The sequence below is a fragment of the Lagenorhynchus albirostris genome, chromosome 18 (assembly GCF_949774975.1).
Source record: "Lagenorhynchus albirostris chromosome 18, mLagAlb1.1, whole genome shotgun sequence".
NCBI lineage: Eukaryota > Metazoa > Chordata > Mammalia > Artiodactyla > Delphinidae > Lagenorhynchus > Lagenorhynchus albirostris.
Window position 1 is genome coordinate 18,856,766 of NC_083112.1, and position 26,104 is coordinate 18,882,869.

Genomic DNA, 26,104 nt, shown 5'->3' on the forward strand with positions numbered 1-26,104 from the left:
ATCTCATTTTATGAGGCTAGTACAACACTGATACTAAAAACTGTCAAGGACATTACAAAAAGGTAAATTATAGCCCATTCTTGCTCATGAACAGAGATAGAAAAATTCTGAACCAGAAATATTAGCAACCCACAACAGCAGTGTTAAAAAGAATATATCATTTGCCAAGTTGAGTTTATCCAGGTTGCAAAATTAGTTCAACGTTAGAAAATCTATAATGCAATTCACCTCACTAATAAATATAAGGTGAAAAATCTTGTCAAAATCAGTGCAGAAAAATTTCTCATTTAAAAACCCATTTGTCATTAAAAAAAAAAGAAAGAAAACTCTTTGTAAACCAGGAACAGAAGGATACTCCAAATTTGATAAATGACATCTACAAATAAAGAGAAAAACCACAGCAAACATTATACATAGTGGTGAAACGTTAAGAGCATTCCCCTTAAAAAATTGGAGATAAGAGAAGGTGGTCCAGTTATCATGCTTTCTATTCAGCATTATACTTGGAGTTCCAGTCTGCTCAATAAGTCAAAGAAAAAAGACTGGAAAGGAAGAAAGAACAAAAATACCATTATTCACAAATGATTTATCTGTTGATAAAGAAAATTCAAAAGGATCTACAGTGAAATTATTAGAATAAGAGAGATTAGCAAGGTTTCTGTACTGTTACGAAATCAATATGAAAAATAATTATATTTCTATATACCAAGCAAACAGTTTAAAAGCATAATTTTTAAAATACCATTTACAAAAAAGTAAGACCAGCAGTAAAAACCATTAAAAACCTTGATTCAAAAATTGTAACTTTCTGGAGGTGAAAGCTTGCAAGTCCATAAAAATGGGGGCCATATATATTCTACTCTTTTAGTACTTGAACTAAAGGGCAAGAAAACAGACAGATGGCCAAGATGCTAGGTTTATTTCAAAAGGAAAAGCAGTGTATCCGTAAATAAAAATACAACACACTGTAGAATATAAGTAGATTTTGAAAATATGAAGATAGTCTATTCAACAAAAGGTGAAAACTTAGCTAGCAATTTGAAAAAAAATTATTAAACTTTCATAATATATAGAAAGTCAATTACTTATGTTACAAAACAAAAATGAAAAGTATGAGACGTATATGAGAATATCTTTATAACTTTTAAAAAATCTTTTTTCACCTTTATTGAATATAATTGACAAAAATCATATATATTTAAGCTGCACAACGTGATGGCTTCATACATTGTGAAATGATCACCACAATCAAGCTAATTAGCATTTATTACCTCACATAGTTACTTTTTTTCAACCCTTCACCTGCTTCTTTATAACTTTATTTATTTAAAAATTTTTTAATGTTATTTTTTTATACAGCAGGTTCTTATTAGTCATCAATTTTATACACATCAGTGTATACATCTCAATCCCAATTGCCCATTTCAGCACACCACCATCCCCACCGCCCGGCGGCTTTCCCCCCTTGGTGTCCATACATTTGTTCTCTACATCTGTATCTCAACTTCTGCCCTGCAAACGGGTTCATCTGTACCATTTTTCTAGGTTCCACATATATGTGTTAATATATGATATTTGTTTTTCTCCTTCTGATTTACTTCACTTGGTATGACAGTCTCTAGATCCATCCACATCTCAACAAATGACTCAATTTCGTTCCTTTTTATAGCTGAGTAATATTCCACTGTATATATGTACCACATCTTCTTTATCCATTGGTCTGTCAGTGGGCATTTAGGTTGCTTCCATGACCTGGCTATTGTAAATAGTGCTGCAGTGAACACTGGGGTGCATGTGTCTTTTTGAATTATGGTTTTCTCTGGGTATATGCCCAGTAGTGGAATTGCTAGATCATATGGTAATTCTATGTTTAGTTTGTTAAGGAACCTCCATACTGTTCTCCATAGTGGCTGTATCCATTTACATTCCCACCAACAGTGCAAGAAGATTCCCTTTTCTCCACACCCTCTCCAGAATGTTGTTTGTAGATTTTCTGATGATGCCCATTCTAACTGGTGTGAGGTGATATGTAGTTTTGATTTGCATTTCTCTAATAATTAGTGATGTTGAGCAGATTTTCATGTGCTTCTTGGCCATGTGTATGTCTCCTTTGAAGAAATGTCAATTTAGGTCTTCTGCCCATATTAGGATTGGGTTGTTTGTTTCTTTAATGTTGAGCTACATGAGCTGTTTATATATTTTGGAGATTAATCCTTTGTCCACTGATTCGTTTGCAAATATTTTCTCCCATTCTGAGGGTTGTCTTTTCGTCTTGTTTATGTTTCCTTTGCTGTGCAAAAGCTTTGAAGTTTCATTAGGTCCCATTTGTTTATTTTTGTTTTTATTTCCATTACTCTAGGAGGTGGATCAAAAAAGATCTTGCTGTGATTTATGTCAAAGAGTGTTCTTCCTATGTTTTCCTCTAAGAGCTTTATAGTGTCCAGTCTTACATTTCGGTCTCGAATCCATTATGAGTTTATTTTTGTGTATGGTGTTAGGGAGTGTTCTAATTTCATTCCTTTACATGTAGCTGTCCAGTTTTCCCAGCACCACTTATTGAAGAGACTGTCTTCTCCATTGTATATCCTTGCCTCCTTTGTCATAGATTAGTTGACCATAGGTGCATGGGTTTATCTCTGGGCTTTCTATCTTGTTGCATTGATCTATGTTTATCTTTTTGTGCCAGTACCATATTGTCTTGATTACTGTAGCTTTGTAGTATAGTCTGAAGTCAGGGAGTCTGATTCCTCCAGCTCCGTTTTTTTCCCTCAAGGCTGCTTTGGCTATTCGGGGTCTTTTGTGTCTCCATACAAATTTTAAGATTATTTGTTCTAGTTCCGTAAAAAATGCCATTGGTAATTTGATGGGGATTGCATTGAATCTGTAGATTGCTTTGGGTAATACAGTCATTTTCACAATACTGATTCTTCCAATCCAAGAACATGGTATATCTCTCCATCTGTTGGTATCATCTTTAATTTCTTTCATCAGTGTCTTATAATTTTCTGCATACAGGTCTTTTGTCTTCCTAGATGGTTTATCCCTAGGTATTTTATTCTTTTTGTTGCAGTGGTAAATGGGAGTGTTTCCTTAATTTCTCTTTCAGATTTTTCATCATTAGTGTATAGGAATGCAAGAGATTTCTGTGCATTAATTTTGTATCCTGCAACTTTACCAAATTCATTGATTAGCTCTAGTAGTTTTCTGGTGGCATCTTTAGGATTCTCTATGTATAGTATCCTGTCATCTGCAAACAGTGACAGTTTTACTTCTTCTTTTCCAATTTGTATTCCTTTTATTTCTTTTTCTTCTCTGACTGCCGTGGCTATGACTTGCAAAACTATGTTGAATAACAGTGGTAAGAGTGGACATCCTTGTCTTGTTCCTGATCTTAGAGGAAATGCTTTCAGTTTTTCACCATTGAGAATGATGTTTGCTGTGGGTTTGTTGTATATGACCTTTATTATGATGAGGTAGGTTCCCTCTATGCCCACTTTCTGGAGAGTTTTTATCATAAATGGGTGTTGAATTTTGTCAAAAGCTTTTTCTGCATCTATTGAGATGATCATATGGTTTTTATTCTTCAATTTGTCAATATGGTGTATCACATTGATTGATTTGTGTATATTGAAGAATCCTTGCATCCCTGGGATAAATCCCACTTGATCATGGTGTATGATCCTTTTAATGTGTTGCTGGATTCTGTTTGCTAGTATTTTGTTGAGGATTTTTGCATCTATATTCATCAGTGATATTCGTCTGTAATTTTCCTTTTTTTGTAGTATCTTTGTCTGGTTTTGGTATCAGGGTGATGGTGGCCTCATAGAATAAGTCTGGGAGTGTTCCTTCCTCTGAAAATTTTTGGAAGAGTTTGAGAAGGATGGGTGTTAGCTCTTCTCTAAATGTTTGATAGAATTCACCTGTGAAGCCATCTGGTCCTGGACTTTGGTTTGTTGGAAGATTTTTAATCACAGTTTCAATTTCATTACTTGTGATTGGTCTGTTCATATTTTCTATTTCTTCCTGGTTCAGTTACAAAGGTTATACCTTTGTAATAATTTGTCCATTTCTTCCAGGTTGTCCATTTTATTGGCATAGAGTTACCTGCAGTAGTCACTAAGGATGCTTTGTGTTTCTGCAGTGTCTGTTGTAACTTCTCCTTTTTCATTTCTAATTTTATTGATTTGAGTCCTCTCCCTCTTTTTCTTGAGGAGTCTGGCTTATGGTTTATCAATTTTGTTTATCTTCTCAAAGAACCAGCTTTTAGTTTTATTGATCTTTGCTGTTGTTTTCTTTGTTTCTATTTCATTTATTTCTGCTCTCATCTTTATGAATTCTTTCCTTCTGCTAACTTTGGGTTTTGTTTGCTCTTCTTTCTCTAGTTCCTTTAGGTGTAAGGTTAGATTGTTTATTTGAGATTTTACTTCTTTCTTGAGGTAGGCTTCTATAGCTATAAACTTCCCTCTTAGAACTGCTTTTGCTGCATCCCATAGGTTTTGGATCGTCGTGTTTTCATTGTCATTTGTCTCTAGGTATTTTTTTATTTCCTCTTTGATTTCTTCAGTGATCTCTTGGTTATTTAGTAACGTATTGTTTAGCCTCCATGTGTTTGTTTCTTACTTTTTTTCCCTGTAATTCATTTCTAATCTCATAGAGTTGTGGTCAGAAAAGATGCTTGATATGATTTCAATTTTCTTAAATTTACTGAGGCTTGATTTGTGACCCAAGATGTGATCTTGGAGAATGTTCCATGCGCACTTGAGAAGAAAGTGTAATCTGCTGTTTTTGGATGGAATGTCCTATAAATATCAATTAAATCTATCTGGTCTATTGTGTTATTTAAAGCTTGTGTTTCCTTACTTATTTTCATTTTGGATGTTCTGTCCATTGGTGTAAGTGAGGTGTTAAAGTCCCCCACTATTATTGTGTTACTGTCGATTTCCTCTTTTATAGCTGTTAGCAGTTGCCTTATGTACTGAGGTGCTCCTATTTTGGGTGCATATATAATTGTTATATCTTCTTCTTGGATTGATTCCTTGATCATTATGTAGTGTCCTTCCTTGTCTCTTGTAACATTCTTTATTTTAAAGTCTACTTTATCTGATATGAGTATTGCTACTCCAGTTTTCTTTTGATTTCCATTTGCATGGAATATCTTTTTCCATCCCCGCACTTTCAGTCTGTATGTGTCCCTAGGTCTGAAGTGGGTCTCTTGTAGACAGCATATATATGGGTTTTGTTTTTGTATCCATTCAGCAAGCCTGTGTCTTTTGGTTGGAGCATTTAATCCATTCACGTTTAAGGTAATTATCAATATGTATGTTCCTATGACCATTTTCTTAGTTGTTTTGGGTTTGTTTTTGTAGGTCCTTTTCTTCTCTTGTGTTTCCCACTTAGAGAAGTTCCTTTAGCATTTGTTGTAGAGCTGGTTTGGTGGTGCTGAATTATCTTAGCTTTTGCTTGTCTGTAAAGCTTTTGATTTCTCCATCGAATCTGAATGAGATCCTTGCCGGGTAGAGTAATCTTGGTTGTAGGTTCTTCCCTTTCATCACTTTAAGTATATCATGCCACTCCCTTCTGGCTTGTAGAGTTTCTGCAGAGAAATCAGCTGTTAACCTTATGGGAGTTCCCTTGTATGTTATTTGTCATTTTTCCCTTGCTGCTTTCAGTAAGTTTTCTTTGTCTTTAATTTTTGCCAATTTGATTACTATGTGTCTCGGGTGTGTTTCTCCTTCGGTTTATCCTGTATGGGACTCGCTGTGCTTCCTGGACTTGGGTGGCTATTTCCTTTCCCATGTTAGGGAAGTTTTCGACTATAATCTCTTCAAATATTTTCTCTGGTCCTTTCTCTCTCTCTTCTCCTTCTGGGACCCCTATAATGCAAATGTTGTTGCATTTAGTGTTGTCCCAGAGGTCTCTTAGGCTGTCTTTATTTCTTTTCATTCTTTTTTCTTTATTCTGTTCTGCAGCAGTGAATTCCACCATTCTGTGTTCCAGGTCACGTATCCGTTCTTCTGCCTCAGTTATTCTGCTATTGATTCCTTCTAGTGTAGTTTTCATTTCAGTTATTGTATTGTTCATCTCTGTTTGTTTGTTCTTTAATTCTTCTAGGTCTTTGTTAAACATTTCTTGCATCTTCTCGATCTTTGCCTCCATTCTTTTTCTGAGGTCCTGGATCATCTTCACTATCATTATTCTGAATTCTTTTTCTGGAAGGTTGCCTATCTCCACTTCATTTAGTTGTTTATCTGGGGTTTTATCTTGTTCCTTCATCTGGTACGTAGCCCTCTGCCTTTTCATCTTGTCTATCTTTCTGTGAATGTGGTTTTTGTTCCACAGGCTGCAGGATTGTAGTTCTTCTTGCTTCTGCTGTCTGCCCTCTGGTGGATGAGGCTATCTAAGAGGCTTGTGTAAGTTTCTATAACTTCTTGATAAGAAAGGACTTTTTAGGTTTGACCATAACCCAGAACTCATAAAGGAAAAGATGAACCAAGCTGACTGTACAGAACCTGAAATCTTCTGTATAACTAAAACCACAATAAACTAAGTTAAACAAAGTCTTTAAAAAATAATACTGATTTATTCTACAACCACCATAATGTACTAATTCCTATCGTCAAGGCATTATTTCCTGTATTCATTAGGGGCACTCTGAAGCGCGAGCTAAGTAATGGCTTTCATCTGAGTAAAATATTGCTAACAATTAACACCAGCTAATGCATGTATGTCATACTCAATGTTTTACATTTTCTAGTCATTGACAAACTGAATATCTTTACATATTGGATAAATGGAACAAATTCAAATATATTCAGCAGGAGTGGCCTAATCCCACTCTTTTCTCAAATAAAGACATTTCAGGAGACCTTGAGACTCACAAAGATATGCAAGTAAACCTGAGCATTTAATAGGATTTAGGTATGCTACTAATCAGGTATTTTACTTTCTCTTCAGATATGGTTTAACCCATAGACTGTTTACCTGGTTGTGTCTTAAATTAGCACAATAGGATTATACCAAAGTGAATGCCTCTTTCAAGGATGAAGGTGGCATTTTGTTCACCAACAGTCTTCATGTTTCACGCAGGTATAACTTTTATTACTCCATCTCCCCCAACCCAATTGGTCACAGAGATATATAGATATAGGCTTATGATAATGACTATGCCATGATAATAATAATGAGAAGAAGTATGGTGCAGTGGATAGAAACACAGACTCTGCAGCCACACCACAAGGGTTCAAGTCCTGACCACTTACTGGCCGCATGACCCTGGAGAAAGTTGCTTAACCTTGTTACGATTCACTTTTCTCAACTGTAAAGTAGAGATGCTAATGACAATAATGCCTAGTTATCCATGCATCCATCCACCCATTATTCGTCATATGTCTATTCTGTAACAGGAGCTTTACTAGGAAGTAGGAACATAAAGGTAAACAACCCTCCAGTTGCCAGCTACTGATAGGGTCACTTCAGAAGCATCTGTCCTCTTCCACCTTATTCAACATGTTCATTTGAAATGAACTGTAATCGTCCTCTATCACCAAAAAATTCCCACTCCTCCTCAGGTTTTCCCATATCATTAACACTTCTTATATACAGTTGCCCAAAGCAAAAACGAATCATGTTTATTATTCTTTCTCTCACTCTCTACTGTCCAATCCATGCAAGTCATATTGGCTCCAACTTCAGAATATATCCCAAGTCTAACTTCTTCTCCAGATGGGACTTTTAGAGAGTTCTTAAAATAAAAACCCAGTGCCGGCAACTTCCCTAGTGACACAGTGGTTAAGAATCAGCCTGCCAATGCAGGGGACACGGGTTCCATCCCTGGTCTGGGAAGATCCCACATGCCGTGGAGCAACTAAGCCTGCGAGCCACACCTACTGAAGCCCACAGACCTAGAGCCCGTGCTCCACAACAAGAGAAGCCACCGCAATGAGAAGCATGCGCACCACAACGAAGAGTAGCCCCCGTTCAACACAACTAAAGAAAGCCCATGTGCAGCAACAAAGACCCAACGCAGCAGAAAAAACAAAAACAAAACCCAGTGCCAAGCATATAGTGGACACTCAATAAATATTTCTAGACTGTTATATGACATAACCATACCATAGGTTTAATTAAACACAGCAAAGCACAAAGAAGAAAGTGGATGATAAGATTTGCTTTCTAACTGACACTAAATATCAACTGTGGCATCTGGCCTCCAAGAAAACCCCTATAATTCCTGCCACTGGGTATTTACACCCTTATACACTGTCCTAGGGTTAGTCCGTGTGGTCAATGGCATATAGCAGAAGTGACAGCATGTCAGTTCTGAGATTATAAAAAACCTGCAGTTTCCGTCTTAGGCGCACGCTCCCGCACTCGCGCTCGCGCTCTCTCTCTCTCTCTCTCTCTCTCTCTCTCTCTCTCTCTTTCTCTCTCTCTCTCTGATCTCTTCTTGCTCTAGGCGAAAGCAGCTGCCTTGGAGTAAGTAACCCTATGGAGAGGTCTATGTGGCAAACAAATGAAGCCTCTGGCCAATGACCAGTGAAGGAATGAGGGCTGCCAACAACCGTGTGAGTGAACTTAGTAGCGGATTCTCGAATTCCAGGAAATATTTAAGCTGACTGCAGCCTTTGTTGACAACTTGAGGAACTTTCCTGAGAGAACTGGAGCCAAAACCACACAGCTAAACCACTCCCAGATTCCCAACCTTCAGAAATTATGTGCGAAGTAAAACATTAGTTGTTTTACTAAACTGTTAAGGTTTGGGGTAATTTCTTACATAGCAATAGATAACTAATACAGAATCTGATTTTTTTTTAATCTAAAGAAAGTATTTAATGGATTATTTGACTTCTGAAAATTTATGCATTTATATCTATAGCACTGTTCGCATTCAGGACTCAGAAGTTTACTCTTGGTCTCAGGCAAGCTGTCTTATGTCATTACTTATCTACTTAAATTAACTCTCAGCATAATCACTCTCTGGACATTCCACTCTATTTTGCCACTTAATCATGTGAAGGAAATCAGACTCTCTCTGTCAGCAAGTAATATGGATAGAAAAAGCTATAAGTCTACTCTACATGATCTTTCATATTAACATACATCTAAAGCAAATGTGAACTTCTCCAGAGAGTAAAGGACTTAAAGGCTATCAGGTCAAGGTGTCCCTAAAAGAGATTCTGATTATCCAAGTACGTACAAGTTCTCCAGTGCTAGTAGAAAAATTAACAATAGGGGAAGTGGAAGACAGGAATTGCTATTGTTTTCTGGGTATTTTAAGAAATATTATTGGCCTTACATTACAGGAAATGTTTTTGTACTATCCTAAGCCAAATCACGATAAGACCATTCTACCTTGCAAAAGGAAACTAGAATACAAAACATAAAGTTTTGGGCAGGCCTTGACTTTTCTGACAGTTCTTTCCCATTCAACTTCACTACTTCTTTAATATTGATATTTCTCAGGATCCTTTTGCCAATATATATGCTGGCTGAGCCACTGTCATGGCTTTAGTTATATTTCTAGTTATCCCTAAATCTACATTTCTGACTAAAACTATTCTTTCAAATTCCAGATCCAGTATTTCCAACTAGATACCTTGGATCTCTACACGTATATGCGGCAAACATCTCAAATATTAACATGTTCAAACATTAACATGAACTTATTACCCTCATCACCAATCAGCTATGACTCCTTCAATATCCTCTTTGGTTAACTGTTATCAATCACCTAATCACCCACAGTACAAATCTTAGAATTACCCTCAGAATTCCATCCAGGCACCTAAACTTTTGATTCATGCTTTTACTTTTAACATATTTATGCCTTTATATTTAAAACTGGTTTCTTGTAGATAGCATAGAGTTGGGTCTTGCTTTTTTATCCACTCAGACAATCTCTGTCTTTTAATTGGGGTTTAGGCTATTTACCTTTAATGTAGTTATTGACATGGTTACTTTAAATCCTACATCTATTTGTTCCATCTGTTCTTTATTCCCTTTTGATGAAGGTGCAAAAGCAAATCAATGGAAAAAGAATTAACCTTGACCTAAATCTCAAACTTTGTACAAAAATAAATTGGAAATGGATCATGGACTTAAATATTAAATGTGAAGCTATAAAACTTTTAAAACATGGGGGAAAATCTTGGGGATCTAGAGTCCTTAGACTTGACACCAAAAGCATGATCCATACAATAAAAAACTGATAAACAGGAGTTCATCAAAATTTAAAACTTTTGCCATGAGAAAGACATGTGGAAAGGATGAAAAAAGAAGCTAGAGACTAGGAGAAATTATTTACAAGCCACATACCCAACAAAAGACTAGTATCTAGAATATATAAAGAACTCTCAAAACTCAATGGTAAAAACCCCACAAACAATCCAATTAGAAAATGGGCAAAGACATGAAAGAGACTTTTCACCAGAGAGGAAATACAGATCACAAGTAAACAGAAGAAGATATTCAATACGATTAGCCATCATCCTGATGGGCAATGTAAATTATAACCTCAATGAACTATCCTCACATGATCAGAATGGCTAAAAGAAAAAATAGTGGCAATCCCAAACAATGGCAAGGATGCAGAGAACCTGGATCACCCATATATTGCTGATAGGAATTCAAAATGGTACAACCACTCTGGAAAACACCTGGCAGTCTCACAAAATAAAACACAATAACCACACGACTCTGCAATTGCACTCTTTGGGCATTTATCCCAGAATAATGAAAACTCATGCTTATATAAAACATGTACACAAATGTTTATGGCAGCTTTACTTGTGATAGTCAAAAATATTCTTCAATATGTGTATGGTTAAAGAAACTGTAGTACGTTCGTACTATGAAATATTAGTCAGCAATAAAAAGGTATGAACTATCGATACATGTAGTACCTTAAATGAATCTCCAGAGAATTTGGCTGAGAAGAAAGATAATCCTATTTGATTTCATTTATATAATATTTTGAAATAACGAAATTTTAGAAATAAAGGGCAGAATAATAGTGGCCAGGGGTTAGGACATGCATAGTGGGGCTGGAGAGATGTGAGTGTATTTCCTTCTATGAGGCAACTGTTCAGTATATTTGTCTATGATGGTGGTTATGTGAATCTGCACACTGTCCCCAGGTCAGGCTGTCAGGTGTCTCTTAGTTGAGGGCCCTATGCTAAGTAAAATAAGTCAGACAAAGATAAATAGAGTTGGCCTTCCCTATTGTGGGAGGTGGAACCTATGGATATAAACGGCTGATTGGGTTATGCCATTTTATATAAGGGACTTGAGCATCCACAGATTTTGGTATCTGCAGGGATCCTGGAGCCAATCCCCTGCAGACACCAAGGGACGATCGTACAGTACAACCTCACTTACATGTGGGTTAAAAAGAAAAAAGAAAAAGAGCTTGTAGACACAGAGAATAGATTGAGGGTTGCCAGAGGCAGGGGGTGGAGGGTGGGCAAAAAGGGTGATGGGGGTCAAAAAGTACAAACTTCTAGTTATAAAATAAATAAGTCATGGATGTAAGATACAGCACGGTGACTACAGTTAATAACACTGTAGCGCATATTTGAAAGTTGCTAAAAGATTAAAAATGTTCTCATCACAAGAAAAAAAATTATAACTATGTATGGTGATGAATGTTCATCAGACTTATTGTGGTGACCATTTCACAATATATACAAATATTGAATTATTATGTTGTACACCCAAAACTAATATAATGTTATATGTCAACTGTATCTCAATTTTAAAAGTTTTTTAGTCTGGAAAATTATAAACAGTTGATTTATTAGAGTAGTAGAGTTATATTATCTTTTTCCTGCTAATTTTATTCTATTTCTCTTATTATTACTCTTTAAGAGCCTTAATAATATCTCTCCTACAATATAAATAAAAAATATATTCCTAAAAAAATTTTTAAAAAACAAAGCTCATGGAATGATGTCACATGTGCTTAGAAAGTAACGGAGTTGAGTCAGAGAAAACTGGTCATGGTTCCAGGCACGAGTAGGGCTGGATAATGGTCATATGTCAGAAAATGAGAGTAAGGCCAAGAGTTGGCTCTATGAAGGACAGACATGGTGACAAGAATCTGAAGGTAGATCCAAACTTAGGATACCATGTTACCAAGGAAAAAAGACAAGTGGGCTAGAACTACCTTTAAGGTCCTAGATGTCCATTCAACCAGATGTAGGATAGATAATTAACAAAAGTAAAGAAAGCTGACCTAGTTGTGTCTACTTCAAAATAAAACCAAAAAAACCCACAACAAACAAAAAAACAAACGTACAACGTAAAAGCTGTGAGTCAAGTTTATTCAGTGTCTTACTGACAACTATAGCCCAGGAGATAACCCCTCAGCTCTGAGAAACTGTTCTGAAGAGGTAAGGGGAGAGGTCAGTATATATGTGATTTTGGCAAAGGTGGTACTTGCAACCAAGCACACATTTTGGTAGAAGGTTGCTGCTAGTCATGAGGAGCACATATCTTAGTTAATGGTTTCCGTGCTTTTCTAAGTATGGAAAGATGCAAGAATCCAGGTTCATAAAAAATTTCCCCTGAAAATATCTAACTGTCTGAAGGATTGTTCTGCCAGTTTTCCCAGAGCACAGAGTGCCTCATTCTGCCCTGAACTCCTTTCAGGGGGTGCTAAAGGTCAACAACTACAGTGGCTAAGGACTTAATTCTTGTAGAACCTGGTGGTGGGTGACATTTTTTAACTGGCAGTTGTATCAACAAGTTAATATAGGCTGTCAGATGTCACTGCTATTGGGAAACTGAACTCAGCAGAAGAAAATTCAGTCCCTTGAGGTAATAGGGTACTAGCCGAAACATCAAGAGAAAAAGACAAACCTAATAATTGCCCAGGGACACAGAAGTCAGGGTGGGATCTGACTTGAAATGCAGCTATTGACCTGGGGATCCTTTTAATTTAAGATAGTAAGTTTCCTAGAAGTATTCAGCTTGAAGAACACTGTCAAGTAGCCAAAACCGAAACAAAACAAAACTCCCAGTTCATGATGTGTCATGCAAAACAAAAGTCAGAAACAGACATGCGGAATTTTATCAAATTGAAATACTATTTAGAGATTTCCAATTGCCATGAAAATCTTGGGGACAGGAACCTGGTGAGTGAAGTGATGGAAGATGAGGCTGGAAATACAGATTGAGAAGAGCCTTTTATAAGACTGTTTAACAGTTAAAGGTTAATTCTCTGAGATACCCACATGATTTATTCCTTCACTTCTTTCAAGTCTTTCTTCATGTGTCCCCTTATCAACAGGCCCTTCCTAGAACTCCCTATATAGAATACCTCCTTTTTCCTCCTGAATGTATTTTTCTTCAGAGAACTTATCACCATATGGCCAACTGTATAACTGCTTGTTTATTGATTGCCTGTCTCTCCAAAATAAAATATAAGCTCAGGAATTCTGTTTCATTTGCTGCTATACATCTATCACCGAGAAGAGCACTTGGCACACAGTTGGCACTCAGTAAATATTTGCTCTTGAATAAACAAATAAATATCGGCATACCAAAGATAAAGATAACATAAGCAGGAAAAATAACTTAAATGTGCTTATCCTATTTACCTATCCATTTAACCAGGACAACAAGCCAGCAACTTCTTTTCTTTCTTTTTTTTTTTTTTTTTGGTCAGCCTGAAACAGTCCACTTCTGTTTAGCTAAAAACTAGAACAACAAAAGGCTTGGCTTTAAAGGGGGTCCTTTTGTAGAGTCAGTCGTTCCGGGCTTTGTTTGTAACCTTTCTGAGGCAACACTGGTAACATCTGGCACTGACAGGAAATCCTCAAAATTTCCAAGAGTGTGAAATCAGTTGATTAAAATGAACACACTGGCAAAACCAGTAAAAAGAAGTGATCATGGAAATTTTGTTCTGGGAATGGATTACTAGTGGCTTAGAATCTTACTGATTAATTCTTCCATATGCCTTTGGGTATTAATATCTGTCAAAGAGTCAATCTTCTTCTTTGAATTCTGGCTGGGTTAAAAGCAAAACATCTACATAAATGCTTAAAGTCAGATGTGTTTCTGCTTTTAAATGTATTTGCAATAGTGTTCACGGAACTAGATCTTAAAAATCTGTCACTTGTAAAAATTAAAAAAAAGGAAAAAAAGAAATTTAATCAAATTTATATATTCTTCCTCTTCTAGGAATTTAGAGTGAAACTAGTTATGAGGCATTCTTGAGAGAATTGAGGAGATAGTCACTCAAATCATTTTCTGTGTTTTTGGCTGAGAAAGACATGACTATACGTATGTGGGACTATACCGACATTATTACCAGGCACAGCTCTAGTCTTTAAGACTTGGAATTGGAAACTTTTATTCAACTTTAAAGGCTAGCCTTCTCTAGACATCATCTGCTCTGAAGACCTTTTAATTGACTTGGTTGACTCTCATCTCCATGCTGTACAAACATATGTTGTTAGCCGTACTGCAATTATTTCTTTGTTTTTTAACCCTAAGTGATTGCATGAATAGGTCTTAAAAGTGAGACATTTTAACTAAGTACTGTGGAAGTACAGAAAAGGAATTGATGAGATTGAAAGGTCTCCACAGAAAAATGGGATAAGATTTTAAGAGGGGAAAATGAAGGAATGGGGAACAGGAAGACAGGAAAAAAGGAGGAAGGGACAACTCAAGTGCTGACAGTGATAAACATGCTTGCTCAAGTTTTAAGTCTTATACCGCATTCCTGCTTCTCTTAATTTCCTTTATCTCTTTGCTTGAACCTGCTACAAGCATCATTCCCGTGCACTTTTACTTTGCTATAAACCATTATCCATTACCTTTTAAATCTTTCTTCTACTCCTACCCAACCCTACAAGCTGATTCAACGCTTTGAACTTGGGCAGATGACTCATGCTCCAGTAAAGAGTAACATAAAGTGTTAAGTGTTTGCAGTAATGACAGAAAGGTAAATCATTTTCAAATGGTATCAATATAGTAATACTAAGTTTGTCTAGAATTTAATAAATTTTCCTGTTAGGCTAAAAGATCTTTTTATATAAAATAAACATATTCTATCAAGATAAATTATAAATATTTTCTCAAGCTGAGAAAGTTTTGTTTCTAAATCTAAATAGAAAATTTATCATTAACAGGCTTCAGAAAAATCCAAAACGAGAAAACTGTTTTCACAGGTACAAATTTGAGATGGAAAAAGGCCCTGAAGAAACACTTCTCATCAAGGCAAACATTTGCTGCATTCAAAATGAATAAAATAAATTTAGAATATTTTTCTTACATTTAAAAATTTCACTGTTCCACACTTTCTTTTAAACTTGAACATATTTACTTCACATACTTTCTCATCCATTTTTTTTATGTATCTCATATTCTCAACGTTATTTTAGGTACAACTCCAATTACGGCCATCAAAACTTTTAATGAGAGAATACTTTAAAGTTTTGAACAATTCCTCTTTGATCAATTTTATAGTAAAAGAACATAGTATCTTGTTTGTGTTTTGGAAAAGAAAGGTCTTTTAGAGAAGAATGTTATAGAAATATAAAGGAAGGGCTTTCTTTTAAATGTTTAATCTTGACAGCATGATAAGATATTAACAAAACTCTTCTCATACAATGAGACTCCTGGCTTAAGCAAAGAATAATTCTTGTACATATACAAACTGGTTTCAAAATTAGAAATCCTTAAACATAAAGAATGAAAAGTGACTTCTTGATTTGTTATACCTAAGAGTGAAAAAACCCAACCTAAAAGCTTAAGCATTCAAAGAACTGGAATCAGATATACAAACAGGAAAGCACCTTTGAACAGTCCAACTCCCTCACTATACAGCCAAGAAGCTAGAATCCTAGAAAGGTCAAGTGAATGCATATTAAGTTTCTCTGATTCTCTGCTTCTGCTCTTAACACAACACTTTCTTACTTTCCTATTTATAATAAAAAGAGGACTTCCCTGGTGGCGCAGTGGTTAAGAATCTGTCTGCCAATGCAGGGGACACGGGTTCAAGCCCTGGTCTGGGAAGATCCCACATGCTACGGAGCAACTAAGCCCGTGCACCACAACTACTGAGCCTGCGCTCTAGAGCCTGCGAGCCACAACTACTGAGCCTGCGTGTCACAACTATTGAAGCCTGTGCGCTCCACAACAAGAGAAGCCACTGCAATGAGAAGCCCGCGCACTGCAACGAAGAGTAGCCCCCGCTCACCGCAACTAGAGAAAGACCACGCATAGCAACGAAGACCCAACGCACCCAAATATAAATAAATAAATTAAAAAGAAAAAGTAAAAAGGACAGAATAACCAAAAATAAATAAATAAATAAATACACAGATTAACATTTAATTGCCTACATACACACATCTTAACTTCATTTATAAAGAATCTGCATTAGCAACTAACAGTTTAAGATTCCTTTTAGGCTATCCATAGAAAAAGACTTTCAAAAGATTTCAACTTCCAGATACTTCAGTGGAATAGCCTACAGGATTTGCTAATCCTTCATTTCTTTAGACTGTGGTTTCTTACCTGTTCTTAGTCATAATCTTGTTTGAGAATCTAATCAAAGCCACAAGACCTGTCCCCAGGAGAGTGTATACAACAGGGGTTTCAGCGATTTTAAGGTCATCAGGTGAGATCCTTTGCACTATATTGTCAAATTTGCTTCAGCATAAACCACACTACCACATATATTTGGACTATCTTAATCTTCCAACAAATAATACATTCTCCCAGAACCACAATTTGACATTGGGTGCTTTTCCTAAATTGAGGGCCAACAAGAAATGGCACACGTTCTACCATTAGAACACAATCTGCTATGGTTCATGTGTAAAGATTCACAATATATTTCTGAGATAAAGCAAAGTTTTTTCCTTGACACCCTGGAACATTTTCTTTCATTAAATGAAAACTACATAATCTACTATATTTTCCTTTTCTGCCTTGTGTCAAATGCAGCAGTTCCCCTTAGCCTAGATTTTTCTGCCCTTCTCACACTGCTCCTCCCACCCTTCTCTTTCCCATGTTGTACTGGCTTTTATTCTTTTACTAATGTGTTAATGAATTTGTGTTTTAAGATTTTTATTTATTGCTTTTTGCAAACATTTATTACATTCAAAATGAATAATTTTTAGGATAATGGATATGACTAATATTTAGAATAATTTTCCTCACATTTCTCACATTTAAAAACTTTAACTGTTCCACACTGACTTTCTTTTTAAACTTCTTAAATGTAGGTATAATTTCTATAAAATAAAAATCTTAAATATTTAGTTTCATCAGTTTGGACAGTTTTAAAATTATAATCTGCTTTAAATCCTTTTTGGAAGCAAGAAGGGTATAAATCAATAAATAGTTGATTCATTCATGACTTGATCTGTGTCTGTCTGGCAGGGGAAACTGGTGGGACTAGAAGTAAGACAAGATAAGACACCATAACAACTATATAGATAAGAGTGACAGGGTTAGTCTAAAAAGATAGCAGAGAAAATAAAAAAGGGACAACATAAAACTGGTATTACTATCAAGGCTAGAAATAACCAATATGAAAAAGAACAGAAAGGAAGAATGGCTGAGGAGCCCACTTTACACATTATTTGTTTATAACGGGTGTTCAACAAAGCCTATTTTGTTTTGTTTTGTTTGATGAAAAATTGCCCATGTCTTATTTTATTTTTTTTAACATCTTTATTGGAGTATAATTGCTTTACAATGGTGTTAGTTGCTGCTTTATATCCAAGTGAATCAGCTATACATATACATATGTCCCCATATCTCTTCCGTCTTGTGTCTCCCTCCCACCCTCCCTATCCCACCCCTCTAGGTGGTCACAAAGCACCGAGCTGATCTCCCTGTGCTATGCGGCTGCTTCCCCCTAGCTATCTATTTTACGTTTGGTAGTGTATATATGTCCATGCCACTCTCTCACTTTGTCCCAGCTTACCCTTCCCCCTCCCCATATCCTCAAGTCCATTCTCTACGTTTGCATCCTTATTCCTGTCCTGCCCCTAGGTTCTTCAGGACCACTTTTTTTTTTTTTAGATTCCATATATATGTGTTAGCATACAGTATATGTTTTTCTCTTTCTGATTTACTTCACTCTGTATGACAGACCAAAGCCTATTTTCAATCAGGTATGAAAAAGTCAGATTTCTTGCCTTCTCAAAGCCACAGTTGTAGCAGAAATTTAGATAAGAACTCAGAAGTTACTCATATCCTTAAACTCATAATAGTTAACAGAGTACTCTCTCTCAAACCGATAACAAAAAATAAGTTACACAACTAAAACACAACTATACCATTACTATAGTGATGAATAAAACATGTACTTTATAGGCTAGCTGGTTATTGACCTGGCTTCTTGATGTAATAAAAATCTGTAAAGTGATGAGTTATATAATGAGATTCATTAAATTTCAAATCAGCTGTAGTCATTTCACCCCCTAAAAAAACTCATTCAAGAAACCACCTGATTCCTAGACTTAACTTTTAGAAGTATACAAATCTCACACTAAACTGGTTTGGTCTCTATCACATACAAAAGCAACTATTAAAGATCCTCGAGTCCTTGGATTCATTTAACTCCCTTTTGTAAGCAGTTACTCTACGGTTCTCAAATCTTAACCTAAGGAATTTTAAAGGTATCTAATTTCACTTTGGCTCCTTAATTAGAAGTCAAATTAAATGTCTTGAAAAATCTAGCATTCAATGATCTTCTTCCTGTTAAAACATATAGTCCTTCTGCTATTGCTCTTCCTCAGTAGAAACAACTCTCAATAAAATTCCAGTTTATCAGTATAATTCATTCCTCAGCAAACATGTGAGTATCCACCAAGGGTCAAGCATTGTGTAAAACTGGAAATACAAACATATACTAATATACTGATAATAAAAAAAAGTTTAATTCAACGAACAGTGATCTATTTTTAAGCACCAGTAACTCAAACATGAAAAAACTACAAATGAACAGTTAAGTGAGCATTAAGTCAAGTGAATGACATCATCAACATGTGGAAGAATATTCCAATGTAGAATTAGTACGTTTTATGGGACAATGCCATATTCAAAATGAAGGTAAAAGTAAACAAAGTCAGGGCATATAACTGCTTAAATTTCATTATTTAATGATGACTAGAGAAGAGATTATCAATCTGAAAGTCGATTACTGAGAAACTATAACAGAAATTTTTCTCCAGTAAGAACACAAGCTCATTAACTACTCTCTTCATTACTGTTCACTCTAGGTATCCACCTGTCTTCTTATATGAACACACACTACCTCTTTTCCATATCAACATGATACAAAGAAATTCAGCCCTTAAGGTTTTAAGTTTATTGGTTGTAAGTAATACTCATATTTTTTTGTGTCACTTGATTATAGGTAAATTTCCTAGTCAAAACAACAAAAATAGATTATAATTCAGGGGGAGATTCATCAACAAACAACAAAAGTTGCTAAGCATGAGAGTGAAGCCCAAATTAAAAAGGTACAAAATCAGCACAAAACACGTTACTGAAAAATATTAGTTTTAAATTAGCTAAGTAATTTATGAAAGAAAAATAAACTGCTCTTAAATTTCTCAAATTTCCTTAATTGATACTCGAAAGGAAGGGCTTCAGCCCAAATGAAACCAAACTAAAAAATAATAACAGTAAACCACAACTGGATATAGCCTTTTCTGAAAAATGGTAATTTAAAATAAAAGAAACATGTATGTGTCCACAGGTTGTGATATCCTCAATCCCTGAGGAAATAACATCTACATTCAACTACCCCTTTCCCACACATACTTTCTTCTGATTTCTTTGGGCTTTAAAAAATGAGTATACTTTAAATACATAGAGAGAAACCACTCACATGAGCTTTTAAATGAAAACAAAATCTGACCCATATTCCAATACATAGTTAATGTCATATTAAGAGGGGTAAAGGGAGGGCTGGAGGGAATTAAAATTCCAAACCTAAAACTTAGCCAAGTAGTATAACTTTTATTTTCCAAAATTTATTTCAATGAATTTAGGCAAAAAATTTTTTGTTAAAAGACACAATTTTGTTCTGTAAGATTAATACCACACCAAACATAAACATTTTAAAATTTATTCTTTGATCCGCCTGCCAATGCAGGAGACACGGGTTCGAGCCCTGGTCTGGGAAGATCCCACATGCCGCAGAGCAACTAAGCCCATGCGCCACAACCACTGAGTCTGTGCTCTAGAGCCCGTGAGCCACAACTACTGAGCCCGTGCGCCACAACTACTGAGCCCGCATGCTGCAACTACTGAAGCCCGCGTGCCTAGAGCCTGTGCTCTGCAACAAGAGAAGCCACTGCAATGAGAAGCACGCACACCAAGATGAAGAGTAGCCCCCCCGCTCGCTGCAACTAGAGAAAGCCTGTGCACAGCAATGAAGACCCAACACAGCCAAAAATAAATAAATTTATAAAAAATAAAATAAAGTTTATTCTTTGGTGGAAGTGATTTAAAAAATTGGAAGTGCTATAAAATATTAGTTTAATTTTATAGGAAAGAGGTAAGAATGTGAGAAAATTGTTTATCAAAAAGTAAAGAGATCCAGGATTGGAGCCACTCACAATCATGGGAATTAAATTAAATCTTGAGGAGCAACTATGGAAAACAGAAGCCAAGAGTGGCAAAACTTGGTCTCTCAACTCAAATCCTTTTTATAACTAACGATTCAATTTTTCTTATACAGTCAGTAAACAGATTTTTAAAATGTCATATTAAGATATCACTAACAATTTCAGTTTATAAATACACATACACATTTTAGTTCCAAAAAAAAGTCATATCCAAAACACAAAAGCAATCACATACTGATTTTTGTCCTCTCTCAATTACTACTACCAAAAAGAAAGAAAGAATAAAAAGAAAAAAAAAAAAGAAAAGAAAACTCCCTGAGAGGTGGCCAACATTCCAGAGGCATTTCTGCATAAAAAGAGGTAATGGGCAGACTGCTCAGCTAAACAGTCAGTGGCCCTTTGCAAGCCTCCTAGGTGTATTCCCAGCAGACACGTTATCAGATTAAAGGAACTGCAAACAAACTGGGCTGAAACCTTTCTTTGTCCAAGTCCAGCCTCTTCTTCCTGTGATGTCATACTACAAATCTAGCACGCCTTTCGTTTTCTCTTCAGAGAAAGCCCATCTCACAATACAGCTGGTAACCGAGGAAAAGGCCTCGATTCAGCAAGAGCTAACACGCTTAGGAATTTATTTCGGAACCTTTGAAAGACTCCTCTGCTTACCACCATCTGGGATCCACTGCAGGAATACGGAAGAGGAAAACCTCATTTAGAAGGAAGGAGAAAGAAGTAAATGACACCGAACTGGGAATGTTTAAGTCTCTGAAACTTTGTGTTGAAAAGCAAAATAAGATTGCTAACTTTAGCTTAAACATTCTGGAGCATAAAGAAACTTTCATTTTGGAATATTCATCTTAACAACTGAAACTGAAGTTTACCAGACGAATACTTTTCTTCCATCTCAGAACACAGCTTTTATTTAAAATTTATAATCCAATGGATTGGCTTCACTGACTGCGTTTTTTAAACGTAGCCCTGGAATCACGGATTTTCTGGAGATTTGAAAATGAAAATATTTTCTTATTGAAGAACCAAGTGGAAACTTTACAGCAACAAATTTCATGTCTCTTTTGGAAGAAAAAGAAATATTTATAAAATCACGCAAAGATCCAAAGGATTTGCAAATACATTGGAGGTTATAAAGGGGTCACAATCTGAATACCAAAGGAGACCGCAGCTGACCAAAGGACTTCAACACTGTAAACTGGACGTGACTTTATAATGGTAAGCAATAACAGCTCCCACTGCGTCTATGATGATTCCTTTAAGTACACTTTGTACGGGTGCATGTTTAGCATGGTGTTTGTGCTTGGGTTAATATCCAACTGTGTTGCCATACACATTTTCGTCTGCGCTCTCAAAGTGCGAAATGAAACAACAACATATATGATTAACTTGGCAATGTCAGACTTGCTTTTCGTTTTTACTTTACCCTTCAGGATATTTTACTTTGCAACACGGAATTGGCCATTTGGAGATTTACTTTGTAAAATTTCAGTGATGCTGTTTTATACCAACATGTACGGAAGCATTCTTTTCTTAACCTGTATTAGTGCCGACCGATTTCTGGCAATCGTCTACCCATTTAAGTCAAAGACTCTAAGAACCAAACGAAATGCAAAAATCGTTTGCATTGCTGTATGGTTAACTGTGATGGGAGGAAGTGCACCAGCAGTTTTTTTTCAGTCTACCCACTCTCAGGGTAACAATACCTCAGAAGCCTGCTTTGAAAATTTCCCAGAAGCCACATGGAAAACATATCTCTCAAGGATTGTAATTTTCATCGAAATAGTGGGATTTTTTATTCCTCTAATTTTAAACGTAACTTGTTCTAGTATGGTGCTAAGAACTTTAAATAAACCTCTTACATTAAGTAGAAGCAAAATAAACAAAACTAAGGTTTTAAGAATGATTTTTGTACATTTGGTCATATTCTGTTTCTGTTTCGTGCCTTACAACATCAACCTTATTTTATATTCTCTTATGAGAACACAGACCTTTGTTAATTGCTCAGCAGCAACAGCGGTAAGGACCATGTACCCAATCACTCTCTGCATTGCTGTTTTAAACTGTTGCTTTGACCCTATAGTTTACTACTTCACGTCAGACACGATTCAGAATTCAATAAAAATGAAAAACTGGTCTACCAGGAGAAGCGACTCCAGATTCTCTGAAGTTCAAGGCACAGAGAACTTTATTCAACATAACCTACAGACCTTAAAAAATAAGATATTTGACAACGAATCTACAATATAAGCTGCCTTAAATAAAACCACTGGGACTTCACTGGGACAGAACCTCCAAGTTCCTTCAACTGTGAAAAGTGTTTTCTTGGACAACTATTTCTCCACCTCTGAAAGAAAATAAACATGTGGACATTTTAAAGTTTTCATTTTAAAAAAATGTATTCAATGTGTTAAGCATTAAAACGTATTCTACTCTTGTATATACTCCATTTTATTTTTCTGAGCCATTTTGATTTGTACCTTCCTCTTCATTAAAAAAAAAAAAATCCCTAAAGTTGTTCAAACTCTAAAAGAAACTATGATGTAAGTCATGTGGTGACCATCTGTATGGTCTTTGAATGTCTTAGTAATTTTATACTGGATAATTAACAAATATTAAAAGTTTCATTTAAGTGTTTAATACTTTTATTCAGTATATATCTAATTTTGATTTCAATCTGAATTGAAACTACTAATCATGTTTCTTAAACTATAACAACATAAATGAGAAAGAGAAATTTGAAATATTCAGTAAGCGTTTTTACAGCATTTTTCAAAAAACAGTAAAGAATGTAGTGTTCTGTAGAATGACATACTGACACTATTTGAGGCTCTCAAGCAGTCACGCTCAGAGATAATATTTAGGATTTTGTCTTTGTATGCAATTCGTAAAAAGCAGATGCTATCCACACAGTATAGTATGTTTTAAAATTACTCTTTTGATCCATTTTCTGCATTTAACAGCAGCCAATTTAAAAATGATATATGCCACAAAAACTGAGAAAGGAGGAAACTAACAAAATGTTATTTTGCTAAGTAAATTAAAAGAAAATACTATTACAGGTACACTTTAAAGGTATATTTATGTCACAATAAATAACCTGTATTTTAAGTATTTTAGATATGAGAAGCAACCTAGATAGTGAGCTATAATACTTGGCACTTAGAAAGTGATCAATATATATCTTTTGACCACTGAAGCCACTGAATAGCTGAATATATTATTTCAAGTAGGCAAAATGTTACTGTATGTCAAAATAATCTATGAAGTAAGGACATAGTTCCTTCTATAAAAAGCAGCAAAACTGCAGGGCCAAATAACTAAGTACAATTACATTTTCATTTCACTAAACATAAAAAAGGTATTGCTTTGAGCTATAATTTAGATATAAAGCACCAATTACACTGAAACTTTTTCATTTTCCAACACATCTTTTTTTACAAATTCAAGCAGTTTTCCAAAGTTAGCTAAAAAAATATTCTTTTTACTTGAGAAGAAAGACATATAATTAAATTTAGCATTCAACGTATCTGATTTTTACATTTTCAATCTTCCAAGTCCTGAATACAACTTTGGACAAACACTCTTTGTTTTAAAGATTTAAATTTGATTTTTGCTGTTCTCTGGATTTGAGCTGCAATGACTTCAAATAAATTATAGTAAGTAAGTAAGCTAAATAAGCAAACCTGTTTTCAAAAAAATAACAGTGGGGGATTTTCTTTACAGAGCTATAACTTCCTTTAGATAAACCTGAAGCAAAATAAATCCCTAAAAAAAAAAAAAAACTAGTGAAGAAATTAAGCATAGTTCTTTATATCCCAATAGAAGTATATATGTTATAAACATGTTTTCTTCAACTGATGCTGAAGTGATTTTATTTGATATTCTTCAGATAAAACAAATACATTAAGCACTCTAAACACATTTTTCAGTTGGAAAGCAACTAACAACTTAACGATGTGGAAGAAAGGGGCAGTGAGTTTGTAACAGATTTCTCAGAACTTTCCTCGGCTTAAATATCTGTAAGCAAGATCTCAAAGCATGGATGCTATTTTAAAATACAAGCAAAATAGTCATCAGATAGTTGTTGTTACTGTGCTCACTGGAGAAATTTTTGTTGCCCGCTTGTCAACAGGAAGATGAATCAAAAGTTTTATAAGATTCTTCACAAAGTAATATATAACAGATAAATATTAGTTTTCTTATCCAGAACTTCAAATCCTGGGTAAATCTTAACTACAGGGACAGAAAGGGTACTAAAGTTATTTTCCTCTGTTAGCACTGCACTTTAAAGTAAATTATACATTTAGAAGGTTTTCTCTTTCCCCTTTACCCAGAAAACCTGTATTTAAGGAACTCTGAGAATTCACTTTTTGTTTCCTTAGAGTGACAATACAACCCCCCACCCCGCCCCGCAGACACTGTGCCCACTGTTTTTAACATCTTTATAAAAGAGTAGATAATTTATCTAATCTTCCTTTCCATATTAACTTCCCTCAAAGTAAAAGAAGTAAGACGAAAAAAGTTTCGAGGTGTGGAAAACAGCTTTCCAGCATCCTAATGATGGGCTCTGAACTTAGAAATGATCTTTTCTAAGAAAATATCAACCAAGTAGCTAGTTTACCAAAACAATGTATGAAAATATATGTATTATATCCATACATTAAAAGGAACTTAAGACACTACTTTATCAAGGCGTTTTGTCTTCATATTCTACATTCGAAATACCGAAAGTAAATTTGAGGTATAAATCTTAATTATAGAATTGGTATTTAAAGAATCAGTCACTCATTTGAGGAACATAAAATAGAAAACTGAACATCAGCAAATTTCATATACCCAATTGAGAAACATTTAATTTATGACTGGTATGCAGCTAGCAAGAATCTGAAGCAATTGCAATTTTGGACCTCTGATGAACGAGGTACTTGGTCTTTTGTCAATGTATTAATGCCTTGCAATGCCTTGCAAAATCTTAACTATCTCCCAACACCCAAACTTTTTAAATGTCTGCATGCCAAATCCAACCGCAGATGTCACAAATGAGGGAAGATGTGACCTGTGTGCTCTTAGTTGTGAATGAACTTTTATATATAAGATTTCATAAATAGTGCTTCCTAGTGGATGAATCTTAAGGTAATCCTAAGGGAAATTGTTTTTAAAAAGCTCTTTTGAGCTATCCTGAAAACCAAATCATCCATTTATAACATGACTTCTAAGAAATAAATTCCAAATTAAAAAGAACAAATGGACAAATTTAAGGACACAGAATATATTTAAATCAACAAGATTATTTAATGATCAACAATATTTCTTAAATAGCATTTTCCAGAGATCAACATATACACTGTCCTAAAAATCACTAATTCTCAAATTTCTATTTTATCTCTTTCTTCATCTTTTTTTCTTGATGTCTGCTACCCATTTTTTGACAGTCAATTTTATAAAAGTACAAAGAATATCAATTAAACAGGGCAACAGACAGGGATAATTAAAGA

The 26,104-nt window shown here is 35.2% G+C and overlaps 2 protein-coding genes across 8 annotated transcripts in view; one reads left to right on the forward strand and one right to left on the reverse strand.

Annotated features, from left to right (window-relative positions):
• RB1 (RB transcriptional corepressor 1) overlaps positions 1 to 26,104 on the reverse strand; it is a 146,893-nt gene that overhangs the window by 34,525 nt on the left and 86,264 nt on the right. The gene's annotated exons all lie outside the window — the stretch shown is intronic.
• Positions 21,161 to 23,046, forward strand: LPAR6 (lysophosphatidic acid receptor 6). The gene has a single exon (XM_060128790.1). It carries the CDS (start codon positions 21,822 to 21,824, stop codon positions 22,854 to 22,856), a length of 1,035 nt encoding a protein of 344 aa, XP_059984773.1. The 5' UTR covers positions 21,161 to 21,821; the 3' UTR covers positions 22,857 to 23,046.